General features: G+C 38.9%; 1 protein-coding gene across 1 annotated transcript; it reads right to left on the bottom strand.

Annotated features, from left to right (window-relative positions):
* Nucleotides 1-9,376: 9,376 nt before the first annotated feature.
* Nucleotides 9,377-14,771, bottom strand: LOC142106571 (cysteine-rich venom protein 1-like). Its single transcript, XM_075189555.1, has 4 exons — nt 14,737-14,771; nt 14,053-14,118; nt 13,110-13,154; nt 9,377-9,768 (listed from the first exon to the last, which is right to left on the bottom strand). The coding sequence occupies exons 2-4, from the start codon at nt 14,087-14,089 to the stop codon at nt 9,395-9,397; spliced, it is 456 nt and encodes a 151-aa protein (XP_075045656.1). The 5' UTR covers nt 14,090-14,118; nt 14,737-14,771; the 3' UTR covers nt 9,377-9,394.
* Between the last annotated feature and the right edge of the window lie 832 nt (nt 14,772-15,603).

Raw genomic sequence — 15,603 nt, 5'->3', positions numbered from 1 at the left:
CTGGCACTTAACAGAGAAAAGACAGAGCAATTTCTGTAGGAGAACTTAGGGGCAATCATGCTGGCTTGGATGACCTGGAGGTAGATAATGGTAGATGAAGTAAAAAAATGCCAAAGCCAGCTTGTCTATGAAAAAAATCACATGTTCGTGCATGTTTAAATGTATAAGCAAGAGAGAGAGAGAAAGATATGAGATAAATGAGAGAGTGACCATGTGATGCTGCCTAGAGAGAAAGATGAAGGATGGGAATCCATTGTAGTGTAGATAGCAAGCATTCCCGAGAAGATAGCCTTTGTAAAGTATGTGTGAAAAGGTTACTTAAAGATTCAGAGAGTTAAATGGAAAAATTTACATATATGTGCAAGCAAAGTAATTAAAAGTTGCAGGCAAAATGCATATAAGGTAAGGAAAGTTAATGGAAATAGATGGACATATAATAAGAAGATATACAAAAAGATATAAGAAGGTAAAAGTTACAGACAGATCTTACTGTGGAGAGTGTGTGTCCTGTGGGTTCCAGGTGGAACAGAAGTCCCCAACTTCCAAGTGTGTATGTGGTGTGATCAAAAGAGAATTCTATTGCCTTATAAACCTTATAAACTTATAAGCAATGGCTTATAAACCTTTACCCAGAATGCATTGCTTCAGGTGGGGCTTGTGACCTCTGTCACACCCACGCAACTGGACACTGCCTACAATGATGACTCACTGCTCTGTGTTCCTTAGCTATGACTTCCCGTCCTGTGAGCACATGTTTTTCCTTTGTTTGAACCTAACTTACTGTGGAGCCATATATGAGACAATTTCTTTGGTTGAAATGCTCTGGCTTTCAGCTAGTTCATATCTTAATCTGCGCATAAGTTCTACACATGTAAACAGCAGTGGAATGCTAGCGGCCATTATACGCGGCTCAAGCTCCGGCCACCGCGACTGCGTCATCAGCAGCGATATAGGAGCTCCTTCACAGGGTCTAATCTGTAGGTCACAGGATTTCAGCATGAAAGATATTAACAAACAGGTCTATGAAGCAAGTGATGTTTATTTGCTGAAACACTGGTTGACGGTACCATTGTTCAGGTGACAGCAGGCTCCTCCCACTGCGGCAGGAGGGGCGTATTCGGAATAACTAAAGGAGACTGCGGCAGAGTAAGCCCAGCCGGTTCCCATCAACAACAGACAAGGTGGCATACGCGGCCCATCCTGTTACACCTGCTAATTGGGCAGTTGCAAATTTTCCGCTCAACGATCCTGGAGGAAAGAAAGGGAGGAGTAGCTGGGAGAGTCCCTAAATGTATAGCGAATAATTATGCCCCCTTCTACTGCATTCTCTGTAAATCTCAAATCACAAATGTTGGAGGTTGGAGTTTGCCATGACATTTAATCTTTTGCAAAATGAGCCTCCTCAGATTTTTCCACCTCTCCCCATTCAAAGATGCAGGTTCAGTTTGTGACTACGTCTCCAAGAGCGGGGAGTAGACGTGCAACTTAGATGTGCAGTGGGCAGACCGCCAAGGCTTTTGCACTGCACACTCCAGTGCGAGCCACTGTTAATTGACCCAGGCTGTCACTGAATGATTTCATTCTTGGTCCTTTCCTCACCAGCACGGTGTTCAAAATGAAATTGTATGCAAGCTCCTATTGGGTACATATAGCACCAGATCATGTAATATTAGTGTGTAGAGAAGATTTATAAGGCTCTCCCCTCACTGTATGATGGGGGGGGGTGCGAGATGCAGAGAAGGGTTATGTCTAAAAGATTTACTCACTGCAATGAATTTATTTTCAAACAGACTATATCATTGTAATTGTCATTAACTAAGAAATGCAGAAACTAATCGAATTAATTGACTACCCCGTTATTTTCTTTACAAAATCAGTGCAACAGCTCCCACCTATCAGTTAAATGTATGACCCCATTCAGTGATAATCTGCGTGCAACAGCAGCTGCTGCTTCCCCGTAATGTTGTAACCTGTAATGCGGAACAAAGTATTTACCTGATGGATTTGGAACAAATGTGTCTCCGCTTGGAACAGTAGTATGTACTTTGCATTTAAATCAGGAAGCAAGAGACACCTGTTTGCAAAACTTTCATAACTGTTATGAGCCTAAGGGTAAATGAGATAATGGACAAGGTCTACAATCTTGGCCACAACTAATTCTACCACCGCACACATTTTTTTTTTTAAAGGACCAATAAATGTAGAAAATTAGTAAATGTTACAGTGCTGGTAAGCAATGAACTAATGTCTCCAGTTGATATTAATTATTGGCTAAATAGATTTGCAGATGTAGTTACCCCTCTAACAAAAGTGCCAGATGAGGAGAAAAAGGGTATGGACAGAAGCATGGGCATCCTGGGTAAGATTTCACCATTTGACACCCGACCTGTCCACGTGGTCTCTGCTGCTTATATTGGGCAAGATTACAATGATTTTGTGCAGGACAGCATCACCAGTGTCACAAATGTGGTTCATTTAGACACCTCAGCATTTCATGTACAGAGAAAAAGGGATCGATGTGTCAGCAGCCAGGGCATATGGCTGGTGAATGTAGCCAGATTATATGCAGCCTTTGTGGTCAAAAAGGATCATCCTTACAGCAAGTGCCCATCCCCAGAACATAATAAGGTATCAGATGAGGAAACGTCACAGTGAGCAATTCAGTGGAGGATTCTATATTGCAATCAGGTTATTCGGCTGCACAGAGTACTTCCAACCTACAGCAGGAGGTAGTTGTTCCGAAGCCCTCAGTGCTGGTTCCCACATCAAAGCCTCCAGCATTAGAGGCCAAATCTGTCCACAAAAAGATTGTAACCCCAGTTCAGACAGCAGTCGTGGACGATTGGGTATTAGTTCAAGGTGGGGGAGGGGGGTGGGGCGGAAGAAAGATGAAGATTAAAACAAAAATGAAAGCTGATGACAAAGTCCTAAGTAATAGGTTCTCCTTTTCTGCTGATTTAGAAGATGAGGAGGAAGGTGAAGAGGAGATTATATTAGAGAATGGAAAGGTCAGGTTAAAAAAAAGTAAAGATCAGCTCAAAACCAAGGAGTAAAAGGTCACCAGTGAAAGCCATATTATTATTATTATTATTATTATTATTATTATTATTTATTTATATGGTCCCACAAGGTTTCCTCAGCCCCATACAAAATACAAACAAACAGTGGACCATAAAGGGTACAACAGTACAGAAGAAGACGAGTTGAACCAAGACTCCAATAGCTCTAAGCATAGCTAGTACAATGACGTTGGAGAAGAAGAAATTGAATTGAGACATGAACAGGGCCCCCTTCCCTTCTAAGAGCTTACATACGAAGGTAGGGGAAACTAACATTAGGCACGAGAGAAGTAAGTGGAGAGGAACTCAAGAAGAGCGCGAACAGGAAATAGGGAAGAGGAGAAGCATGGAGAAGGTTAGCTGGTAGGCTTTGAGGTACAGATGGGTTTTGAGTGCCTCTTTGAAGGTGCTCAGATTAGGAGACAGATGGATGGTGCGAGGGAGGTGCACCTGTAGATGCTTATGAAGATTGTTATGTAAATAAAGCCAGTATGCCCCAGATGGAGATAATGGTTCTCTTTAAGTTTTTTGTTTTTTACCCTCTCTGCATCTCTTCTTTGTTTCAATAATATCACCAGACAGAATGTGCATTGTTTTTTTTAAAAAAAACAAAGTGCCTGGCAGAAGTAACACTTGAACTTTCTGTGATTTGCTTGCTAATTTATTTTCCTATTAAAAATTACCGTCCAATTTCACTTTTCGATATGTTTTGAAATAGTCATTCCCGATGCCAATAGTGCCTCTGCCACAACATACTTGATGCCAGATTTCTTCATGACCTTTTTATATCCTTTTATAAGCTTTATTAAAGAGGAGAGTTTTCAGGGACAACTTGAAGGTTTGCAGACATGGGGAATCTCTTGTATGATGCTGGGTACAGCCAGAAAAAGACCAGTGAGCAGGAATGGGAGGAATGGACGGAAGCAAGTAATGAGTTTGGATGAAAGGTGCAGATCTTGGGGAGAGAAGAAGGGTTGAGTTGGGAGATCTTTTCAGACAAGGGAGGAGATGAATGTTGGTGCAGTTTTGTTTTAATGTATTTGTAATGTTTTACACAAAATGCCAAATAAAAGTGTTTATTTGCATATATCGGAATAAAATCAATGTAAATTATGACTCACAATGCAAGGGAGTATGACTAAAATTGAACTGAACATAAGTTACTTGCAGTGCAAGGCAAAAACACAGAAAAAAATCTAAAAGCAAAGTTCAAGGCACCAGAACAGGAGAATCTTCCAGACCCAGACAGAGGTCACAAGGCAGGTGGCAGACATCCAAGTCCAGGGTAGGCAAGATACAAGACCGGGATTCCACCAGCAGGAGAGAAACTAGCTGTCAGAACTCACTAGGATGAGTGGGTTCCTTCTGTTCTGCCTGGGATTGGTGGTATTTTACCCAGAGGCGTGGAATCTAACAAAGTGGAAGGTTTTCACCAGGGGTTCCCGCAAGGGAATTTGGGCTTGGCAGCTTCCACCCTGAAGGTCGCTGCCCCTCTAGGGGAGTTCCCAATGAGCGTTGATAGAGAACCTAGTACAGAGAAGAATGTAGGCACTAGATAGCCACAAATGAGTAGGAGTAATGAGTGATGTTCAGTGATAGTCCACAGAGAGATAGTAGGTGATTTGCAGCAGAACACTTGGAGAGATGATAGCGATGATCTGCAGAAGTGACGACTAATGAGTGGAGCAGGAAATATGTGATTTGCAGCAATATACTTGGAGAGATGACTGCGATGATCTACAGTAATTACCACTAACGAGTGGAGCAGGTAATAGGTGATTGCAGCAGCAGAGCTGATTCCAGGCCAGGAGTCTGACGAGAAGAACCAGCACTGAGAGGTGCTGGGAGGAGCCTTATAAACGAGAGGTAACCAATGGATGAGCGGGACAGGTGAACACAGGTGAGATGATCACATGCGCATGTGCAGAGCTGATTGCTGGCCTGACAGCTGGGGAAGAAGCAGGAAATGATGATTGAATGATATTCATGTTACCGGGTGGCAGCCGTGGGTGAGCGGCGTGTGACACTAGCATAGGCCCGGGCCAGGTTAGAGCCAAGAACATGGGAGAGTTAGACTTAAATGGACTAAACAGTGTCCTTGGTTGCAGGATCAACTGTACATATCCCGAAAGTCCTTCTGCTCATGGTGTGCCAGAATTACTCCCCAAATAAAAACCATAAGAACTGCTTTAATAATAAACTGGCCCCGCAGCCATAATGAGAATAGAGCAAAGAGGGACAAGATGCGAGTGAGGGAGGCTGGTGAAGAGAAGGTTACAGTAATCGAGATGGGAAATGATGAGTGGATGGATAACGGTTTTGGCGGTATCCTGAGAATGGAAGGGCTGGATGTGGGCCATATTCTGTAGTTGGAAGTGACAGGATTGGGCAAGTGATTGAATGTGGGTGACAAAAGAGAGGGAGGAGTCGAGGTGATACCCAGGCAGCGGAGTTAGGGAACAGGAGAGATGGTGGTGTTATTAGCGGTGATGGAGAAATCAAGGTGGGGTGAAGATTTAGAAAGAAGGAAAACAATGAGTTCAGTTTTAGTTATGGTGATTTTGAGAAAATGTGTAGACATCCAGGAGATGGCGGAAAGCCTACAGTTGTAGTAATACTTAATAGCAAGAGTCAACAGGTTATCAAAATGATCACAAATAATAAATCATAACATAGTGTTCCTATGAGCCAGTAACTTAGTAGTATTTATATGCCAAGAAAATGAACAGTTGCTTTTAATTGATGTATTTTCATTGAACTGCTCTACTTTTTCTAAAGTTTTTATTATTTTATCTTTTTTATTTTGCACCTCAGAAGTAGAAGTTGTTCATAGCATTGGTATAAAGATTTTGCTAAGTTACTAGGAGCTCAACTTTAGCACTAATTATTAGTACAACTATTATTATTATTACTAAAATGTATAGTGTAATTTTTTTATTTTTAAATCTACATATTTCTGGGACCTTCTGAACATAGGAAAGTGAGTCTATCCCATTCTCTGGCACTTAAATAATCTAAGGCTTTTAACATGATATGAGGTGCAGTACCATTCACAAGCTGTAAATTGCAGTACCTGTACCAACATCACAAATGTAAATTTAGAGGACACTCTTCAGAAATGGAACAGCAATACTTTTGTAGAGGCTGATAAGAAACATGTCAAGCATGCTCTTCCTTACATTAGTCCACTTACTTATGAACACTGTAGGATGTCATATTGCAGGTAAAACCAAAATATTTGGGAAGTGCCTTTTTGATGTCAATAAACATAGATACATAGAATTTTATGATAAGAACCACTTGGCCCATCTAGTCTGCCAATGTCATCACCTATGTTAACCTCAAACCCTATTGGATCCTTTGTTCTTTGTAAGGATATCCTTATGTCTATCCCAAGCATGTTTAAATTGCTCTACTGTATTATCTACCACCTCTGATGGGAGGCTATTCCACTTATCCACTACCCTTTCTGTCTCTGCACCTACTTCCCTCCAGTGTCCGTACATGTCCTCGTGTTCTAATACTTCTCTTCCTTTGAAGAATGTTTCCCTCCTGCACCTTGTTATACCTATGATATATATGAAAATTTCTATCATGTCCCCCTTTCCCTTCTCTTCTCCAAACTATACATAATAAGATCTTTTAGTCTTTCCGGGTAAGTTTTGTGCTGTAGGCCATGCATCATTTTAGTTACCCTTCTTTGTACAGTTGCTAATGTATTTATATCCTTCTGGAGATATGGCCTCCAGAACTGAACACAGTATCTAGATGAGGCCGTACCAATGACCTATACAGTGGTATTATTACTTCTTTCTGCTACGGATTCCTCTCCCTATACAACCAAGCATCTGACTTGCCTTCCTCGTTGCTTTGTTACATTGTTTACCTGCCTGTAAGTCACCTGAAATAGTGACTACTAGGTCCCTTTCCTCCCCAGTAGTTTCCATTATAGTGCCATATGCTATATTTAGCCTTTGGGTTTTAGAGAATAAGATTTGTTTGACACGACCTCCCCCCAGTAAATCCATGCTGTATGGGATCCTGTAAGTTATTGGAACTTAGATATTCTACAACTCTTTCTTTTAAGACTTTTTCCATCCATTTCCCCACTACGGATGTAACGCTCACTGGTCAGTAGTTGCCTCTTCCTTGCTTCCACTTTTGTATGGTGGGACTATATTCGATCTGTTCCAGTCCTCTGGAATTACTCCTATAGCTAGTGACTAGTTTAATAATTCTCAAGCTCTTTTAGTATCCTTGAATGTTTCCCATCTGCCCCATTGATTTATCCACTGTCAGTTTTTAGAGTTCTGTTGGGACCTTCTCCTCTGTAAATGTACTTGTGTGATACCCCATAACCCGACTACCCCAGAGTATATCTATATGTAAGCCTATGTAAATATATGTGTATACATTAAAGAAACTGATGTGTGTTGCCACTGCTCATATACATTTTTGAGTGACGTTTGATCCTTTCACATATACAGTGGTGATATTCGAGCCGGACCATACTGCTAAATGGTACATAGAAATAAAAGGGGAGAGGTTTAAAACTGAACTGATGACCCCTGAGGTCATTGGAAGGAGCTGTTCTGGGAAAAAGTGTGGAGTCTCTGAGGAGGAACCGATTTGTTTTTGCTGGGAACTGAAGTGACCGGCAGAGAGAGAAACGTTTTCATCAGCAACGAGGAGGAGAGCACAAGTAGCTGTTTGCTAATGAAGGCTGCATGTGTCTGCAGAGAGTGAGGGGAGAATTCCTTGCTGAAAGAGGTACAGTAGGTCAGTTAACAAACCTTTTTCACAGACTCTGACCTTTACATTTACACCCTTGGTTGATAACTCCGTATTGGCAACAGACAGCAGTACTGAATAATCAGAAAATAACTTCCATGTGCACCACCTGTACTGCAGGGTCCTAAAACCAATCAGTAGTGGTTTAACAGTATATTATTTACTGAGCAGTCATTTTCTTACAAACAGTGTTTATAATTGTCTTAATAATTCTATGTTGACTTTATGTTCAGTTCCTGCATACAAATGTTATTGATGTGATCAGATATATTATATATAGTTTTAATGTTTTTGTTTGTTTTTTAAGTTTAGGCTTTAATTAAGTAGTTGTTACAAGATTGAAATTCTCCAACTTCATACCTGGAAACTTCCCCCAGAATAAATCATAATTCTTAGAAAACACCGTTGTCATTCGTGAGTTGTGGATAAACCTCCTTAACTCTCCGATATCAAGAATCGAACCAGGGTCTATACTCACCGTGGCTTGGTAAGGTGCAACTTACACCACCCTAAATCACACTGCACCTCACCTGGGAGCACACTTGTATCTACCTCATTTTTATAAATGTATATTTGCAACTTAACTGTGGCCCCTTCATCTCTCTTTCTGTAGTGAACACTGAGCAAAATAATTATTAAGATTATCTTAATCAACATGTCTCTCACTCTCTATCGTTAGTCTTATAATTCCTCCTTTTGTTTTTCTCCTTTCACTTATATACCTAAAAACAAGTTTCCCCCCTTTACCTACTGACTGGGCCATTTTCTCTTCAGCTTGTGCCTCTGCGCATCTGATTACCTTCTTAGCCTCCTTCTAACAATATCCACCTCCTTTTCTTCATTATTCTGAATCTTCTTATATTTCCTTAAGACCATCTGTTTTGCTTTCAAAAAACTTGCTGCTTATTTTGCAAACCACACTGGCTTCCTATTCCATGTGCTTTTCCTAATCCTTTTGATACAAAGGTCTGTTTGTTTTAGGATTGCATTTTTTAATGTTCCCACCTCTCCTGCACTTCTTTCAAGTTCCTCCACTCTGCCAAAGAGTCACTTGCACATTTTCCCATCTCTACAAAGTCAGTGTTCCTAACTTCTAACACCTTTGTTAGATTTTATTTTTGTTAATTTGTAGGCTTCATTGACAAAATTTTCCCTACACTTCATGTAGGCTGATGTCTGAACATGCTCATTGGGAATTTATTTTAGACCGGTACTCGGGTCTATTGGCTCATGTAACATCCATAATGCACCAAAGTAAGGAACTCCTTCCTTTTAAACTCAGTCCAGCATCCCTTGTAAAATAAGGATTTGTTGGGTGGCATGTTGATTGGTCTGGGGAGATTGGTGGTGCAGGCAAGTGTATGCCAATTTCTGGGATGTTGGGAAATAGGCAAATACTCTCTAATACTGACTAGTAATGGTTCTAAATCCTAACCAATATAATTATTCATTTATAAGGTCACTTTATAAGAAAAAGTGTTAGTAGAATACAGAGATTAGAAAGAAACAAAACTCAGTCCTCAGACTCAGTTTTTCAAAATTCTTTATTGCTCTGGCTTCCTGCATGGGCAATCCTTAGGAAGCACACATTCTTCCCCATTCAGAACGTACCCTGGCTTACAGGCACAGCCTGCTTTGCACATTTCCATGCAAATTCTCTCTCCGGTATCAAACATATTGTCACATGTCGTAGGGCAAGCAGTGGCACAGCCTGAGTATACTGTGTTCCCTTTACAGGACTCACACAGCTTCTTCAGCACACAGTCTCCTGACTCATTCGGTAGGTAGTCCTCCGTGCAGAAACAGCCACAGACACACTGCTTGGTACAGCCAGGAGGTACGTCGTAGTGGCTACAGTTTGTGGGACAGGCACTTCCACACTCTTTAAATTCTTTGTTCTCTCCACAGTTAGTTGGGCCTATAAAAATAAAATAGCAAAAGGGCAGTAGTCAAATAACAAGGCATTGTAGAGCAAAAATTCAGCTTGTCTCCAATGGGGACCAACAGAACATATATAGATATAGATATATATATATATATATATATATATATATATATATATATATATATATATATATATATATATATATATATATACACACCACCTGTTAAGGATATTAAATTGTAGCATTTACAATGACATAGGCAATATTATATATATATATATATATATATATATATATATATATATATATATATATATATTTGTATATGTCATCTTATGAGATTTATTCTTGAACATAATTATTTAAAATTTCTGGATGAGTTCTATATCCAATTGTGCGGTACGGCAATGGGTACAATCTTTGCTCCCAGCTTCGCTAATATGTTCATGGGGAAATGGGAGTCTGAGGTTATACATTCTAATAATCCTTTCAGGGCCAACCTAATTTTCTATAAGCACTATATTGATGACATCATTCTAATATGGGAGGGTTCAAATGAGAGCCTTGATGCCTTCTTTGAATATATAGATGATAATGATCTCAATTTGAACTTCACACACAAGACAGACACTAAATATATAGATTTTTTGGATCTTGATTTGGAGATTGAGGATGGAGTGATTGAAACAAGTACACACATTAAGGAAGTGGATAGTAATAGCTATGTCCATTATGACAGCTGCCACCTGAAAAAATGGAAAGACAATATACCGGTCTCCCAGCTAACCAGAATAAAGAGAAATTGCTCTAAAGAAGAAACTTGTAAATTGCAATCGGAAATATATCTAAATAGATTCAGGGAACGTGGGTACCCTGAGAACCTATTGGATGTTGCTTCTGAGAAAGTTGGGGGAAAAAGTAGAGAAGAGATCCTACTATATAAGCCTAAGGATTCAGATAAGAGAAACATGGTTCCATTTATAACTGAATTTAGTATAGATGAGAAAAGGATTAGACATATTATGAGTAAGCATTGGAATGTTATTAAAATGGACCCGATTTTAGGGGCAGAACTTGCTGATAAACCGGATATTGTATTTAGAAGGACGAGGAATCTGAAAACAATGCTGGCGCCTAGTCTATTAGTGAATAAGGTGGAACTGGGGAGAGAGGAGACTTTTTGGTCAAATTTTAGTAATGGTTTTGGGAAATGCGCAAGATGTAATGTTTGTAAATGGACTGATCCGTGTAATAGAGTCTTTTTTGACTTCACTAACATTAAGGAGTACAAGATAAAAGGGAAAATTAACTGCCTAACCACTTCAGTGATTTATATGATAGAATGCCCATGTAAGCTGAAATATATTGGTAAAACCAAGAGGATGCTAAAAATTCGGATACAAGAGCATGTGAGGGCAATTAAGAGTAAATTGGATATACATGCAGTTTCTAAACACTTTGCACTTTTTCATAATGGTGATCCCTGCTGTATGAGATTTAAAGCTATAGAACACGTGGTGTTAGGATCCAGGGGAGGAGATCTTGCCAGGAAACTGGCTTGTAGAGAAATGTGCTGGATCTTTAAACTAGGTACACTTGCACCTCTGGGTCTTAATGAGGCTTTTGAAATAGCCCCTTTTTATATGAATTTATTAATTAATTCTTTGTTTTCCTTTTTTTTGTCTCCCTCTCTTTCTATGCTATATGTCCTTTCATCGCTTGTGAGGCGTTATATGCGTCCTAAGATGTTTGGCTTTATTATGTTAATCTAACTGTCTGGCCTTTGTTGCTAGAACCCATGTTGTATCTATCTGATTGGGTCATGCACTATGTCCCCATTTTTCATCTGGGGGTTTTGTATACTTTTGTCATGTCTATTGTTCCTAATTATAGAACCATTCGATTAATGTATGTAATGTTAAGATACTTACCTTGGGTGAGTGCTGGGATGTTCTGTTGCTGGGGAAGTGGCTTGTATTGTATATCTCCGTTATTAATCTCCATAGCTCATATTGGGCTTTATTGCATATATATTAGCCTGTGGCTTATTGGCCTAAATTGGGTATTTGTATTTATGCTTAAAGGGTCTTCTTTGGTATGTCCCATCCGGTTAATTGACTCCCTATCTTTTGGGCGGAGATGTACAATTTTATTGATGTCTGCATATACTGCTATTGTAGTGTGTATGTATTAGTGATATGCATCACAGTATAACTCTTGTTGAGCTCTCTATCTGGTATCTGTTTCGGAGCTTACAGCGGAGGTGATGTCACCTTCCGTGAACAGGAAGTGATGCGGATGGTTGCTACGGGCGGAAGTACGGATACGGAGCTCGTGCCCATACTTGCTGTCACGTGATTTCCGGTGAGACGGCTACTGATGGTCTATGAATGTTAATGTGGATTATAAAAGGCTGAAGTGTCCACCTATGAACTTATATCCTTTTGATAAAGTCTCGGCTGAGACGAAACGCATTAAGGAGGTTCGGAAGGAGGTCCAGTACTTTGGTGGAAGCGGAGGCAAGGAGGTTCCTGTGTGCCAGCTCCAGAGAGTTATCCTGAGGGGACCCCTGCAAACGCTTTTCTATACAGATAAGCTTGTTTTTATTTTACCCGATGTACGGGCATTTTATTGCTTTCTATGGATTTAGGCTGTAATTAAAACGGATTTTATCCTTTAATAAGCCTGTCTCTATCTATATTAAGTCTAGCTGTGCAGCTTATGTTTAAGTAGCAATTTTAATCTTGGGGTAATTTACCCTTGAGAGGCTAATCACTGTTTTATTTTATAAACTGTCTGTTTCCCATCACGCATGTACTATATCTATGTTATCTATGGTTTCAAATGCCACTTATTACTGAAAAGGTGGATAAATTATCTCATACTTAATTGAATTGTAGGTTTAAAATTTCCCTTTGCTAAATGTGTCTAGTATGGAGGAATCTACTGTATAGGATAGACATATTTTTTTGTTATCTCTGACAAATTAATAAGTTGTATCTGCTTCCTCTTTGCAGGTTCTCTTGAACATTATTGAACATTTCACGACCTGTCCATTTCCCCAATTACCATCGAATTTGCAAATATTATTATATACAAATATTCTGTCATTAGATCACTCCCTCAAGTTATTGTAATTGTGAGAAAATCACCATACTCAGTAAGATTAACAGGACCGCTCACTGAAGAGAGATCTAACAAGAAAATGTTTATAGATATATCCCGTTATATTTAAATGAGTCAAATAGAAATTGAATAATTAAAAAAATATATACAGAGTCTGTGAAAGAATATAACACTATTTTAACATGTTTTATGTTATTGCAAAGACTAGAAAATACGTTAACGTAGCATTATAGGGCACAATCCTTACTTTCTGAATTAGCTGTTACTGCATTTAACAGCACGAAGGTCACACCTGCAAAACATAAATTTTATAAGATATTTGGTTACAGAATGAGGACAATGAACAGGCTGTTAATTATAATAACTGATTTAAAATTAAGTCCTACCACCATCACCAATGAAATAAAAAGTGATCTACAGCAAACATAATATTCAGGCTCTTTTGCATAATGTTAGTCGTCCTTCAATACACTTCACACTCTGCAGTCACCCACATGGGAATACAAAGCCACAAATAGCTTTAACAAAAGAGAAAATAGAGGGGACACAGACAGTGAGAGGATAGAGAAGGGAAGGCCAATAATAATAATATATACAACGTTCCCAATACATGAACATGTAATCAAAGTTATTATAACACATACAATACAGTAAATTATAAAAAAATAGAATTATTCTTATCAAAGATATACTTCCAACATTACATTGCTAAAGTAAAAACATAAATATGCTTTCCTTGGAGGATAGACACTGATGTAAAAATTAATAGCCAAGTAATAGATTTAAGACCCCTGTTAAAAAATAGCCAGATGGCATAATGTTTTCGGAAACAAATAATAACAATATGCTAATTGACATGCAGTGCCTGTGAGCTGACACTAGGGAGCAGTGTAGAGAAAAGAAAAGTCGAAATCATCAATTTTACTATGATCAATAGAAATCAAACTTACCTGCAGCATTTCCCAACCGTTAATTTGCAGCGTCTTCAGACTTCTACTCAATGCTTAATAGTAATATATATATATATATATATATATATATATATATATATATATATGTGTATACAGACATTGGGCAGATATATATACTATATGCATTAAGTGAAAATAAGGCACCTAAATCTCTCTCTATTTCAAATGTCCACTTTTAAACCACATAACTGAAAGGTATTATCACACATATGAACTCACCAAGAGTCATCAGTTGGTGCATAAATGTCATTGCCATCTTTAAAAGATGTTTTCTTGATCCGTTTACTGCATAGGGAGTGAGAAATTGTGAGAGTTAGTGTTTGAGAAACTGCAAAATGTATTTAGATATTGAAAATATCACCCAGACATCATAACGACACAGAGCTCCCACAAAGTGACCAGTCGAGGGAGACATAACACCATTGTATATAGATGCACACTTGTCAGGTTTCCAAATGCAAAGAAGCATTAGACATAGCGTAAAATATACAACTGAAAACAGCACAAGGCTATAAAACAAACATTAAGACCTAGGTAAATTGAATTTATTTAATTAAGGAAGCAGACAGATACTGTTAGAAGGCAATGGAGAGAATATCAGGAAAATTATGAACAAATAGGAAACTGGGAAGTAAAGGAAGACAGGAGTCATTGTTATATAAATCATATATAATATACTTGTGTGTATGTCTAGAAATAAAAATGTTTGCAGCAAAGTACAATTTGTTTTTAAACAATAAACCTTGTGTTAATATAAACATCTAGAGCATTCATCCATTTTAATGGTCCATTTGATTTACATTAACATAAATCATTAAAAACAAACTTATCAGAAATATTTTTGATAATATTTGTGTTTAAATGAAATAAATGAAGTTTGTAGCTCTGCAATGCAGCACATACCTGTGTGATAAATCCTGTGTGTTCTTCTGCTGCTAAGTGTACAGAACTATATAGGATGTAGGAAGGAGGATGTGTTCGGTCCTGTGTTTAGTTTCCGCTGTGTAACTTGCCGATGGTATTTCCGTGTATTGCAAAAAAGATGCTGGTGCCAGTTTTATGATTATGTCACGTTGTGAAATTAATAAATCACATCACCCAGAAAAATGAAAAATACGCACTAGCTCTATAGTTACACTAGTGACTACTTGTACAGTTATACTCAGGACCACCATAACAATTCATGGGGCCAACTCTGCACCTAAAAACTAAACCCCACACAATGCAGAACATGCACAATTTGATAAAGATTAATAGTTTTATACTATTTTTATTAAAAACACCGATTTCTAACTAAACATGCCACCAAAACTCTTATCCATTCTCTCATCATCTCCCGTCTTGACTACTGCAACCTCCTGCTATCCGGCATTCCTGACACTCATATATCCAGACTTCAACCCATCCTAAATGCTGCTGCAAGACGGATCTTCCTCTCTCACCGTTCCACATCTGCTGCACCACTTTGTAAATCCCTACACGGGCACCCTGTGTACTCCAGAATTAGATTCAAATTACTCACCCTTACCCTCAAACCATCAACATCGCTACCCTTGCATACATCTCAAATCTGAGATCAAAATACTTCCCCTCCCACCCTCTTAGATCTACCTCTGACCTGCGCCTTGTCTAGTCTCTGGTAACCACCTCTCACTCTCACCTACAAGACTTCTCTCGTGCTGCTCCCCACTTATGGAATTCCCTACCACGCTCAATCAGACTTTCCTACAGCCTTCAAATCTTTAGACGCTTTTGAAAACCCATATTTTA

The sequence above is a fragment of the Mixophyes fleayi genome, chromosome 11, assembly GCF_038048845.1.
Source record: "Mixophyes fleayi isolate aMixFle1 chromosome 11, aMixFle1.hap1, whole genome shotgun sequence".
In the NCBI taxonomy this organism is placed as follows: domain Eukaryota; kingdom Metazoa; phylum Chordata; class Amphibia; order Anura; family Limnodynastidae; genus Mixophyes; species Mixophyes fleayi.
This window is presented reverse-complemented; position numbering and strand designations above follow the sequence as displayed.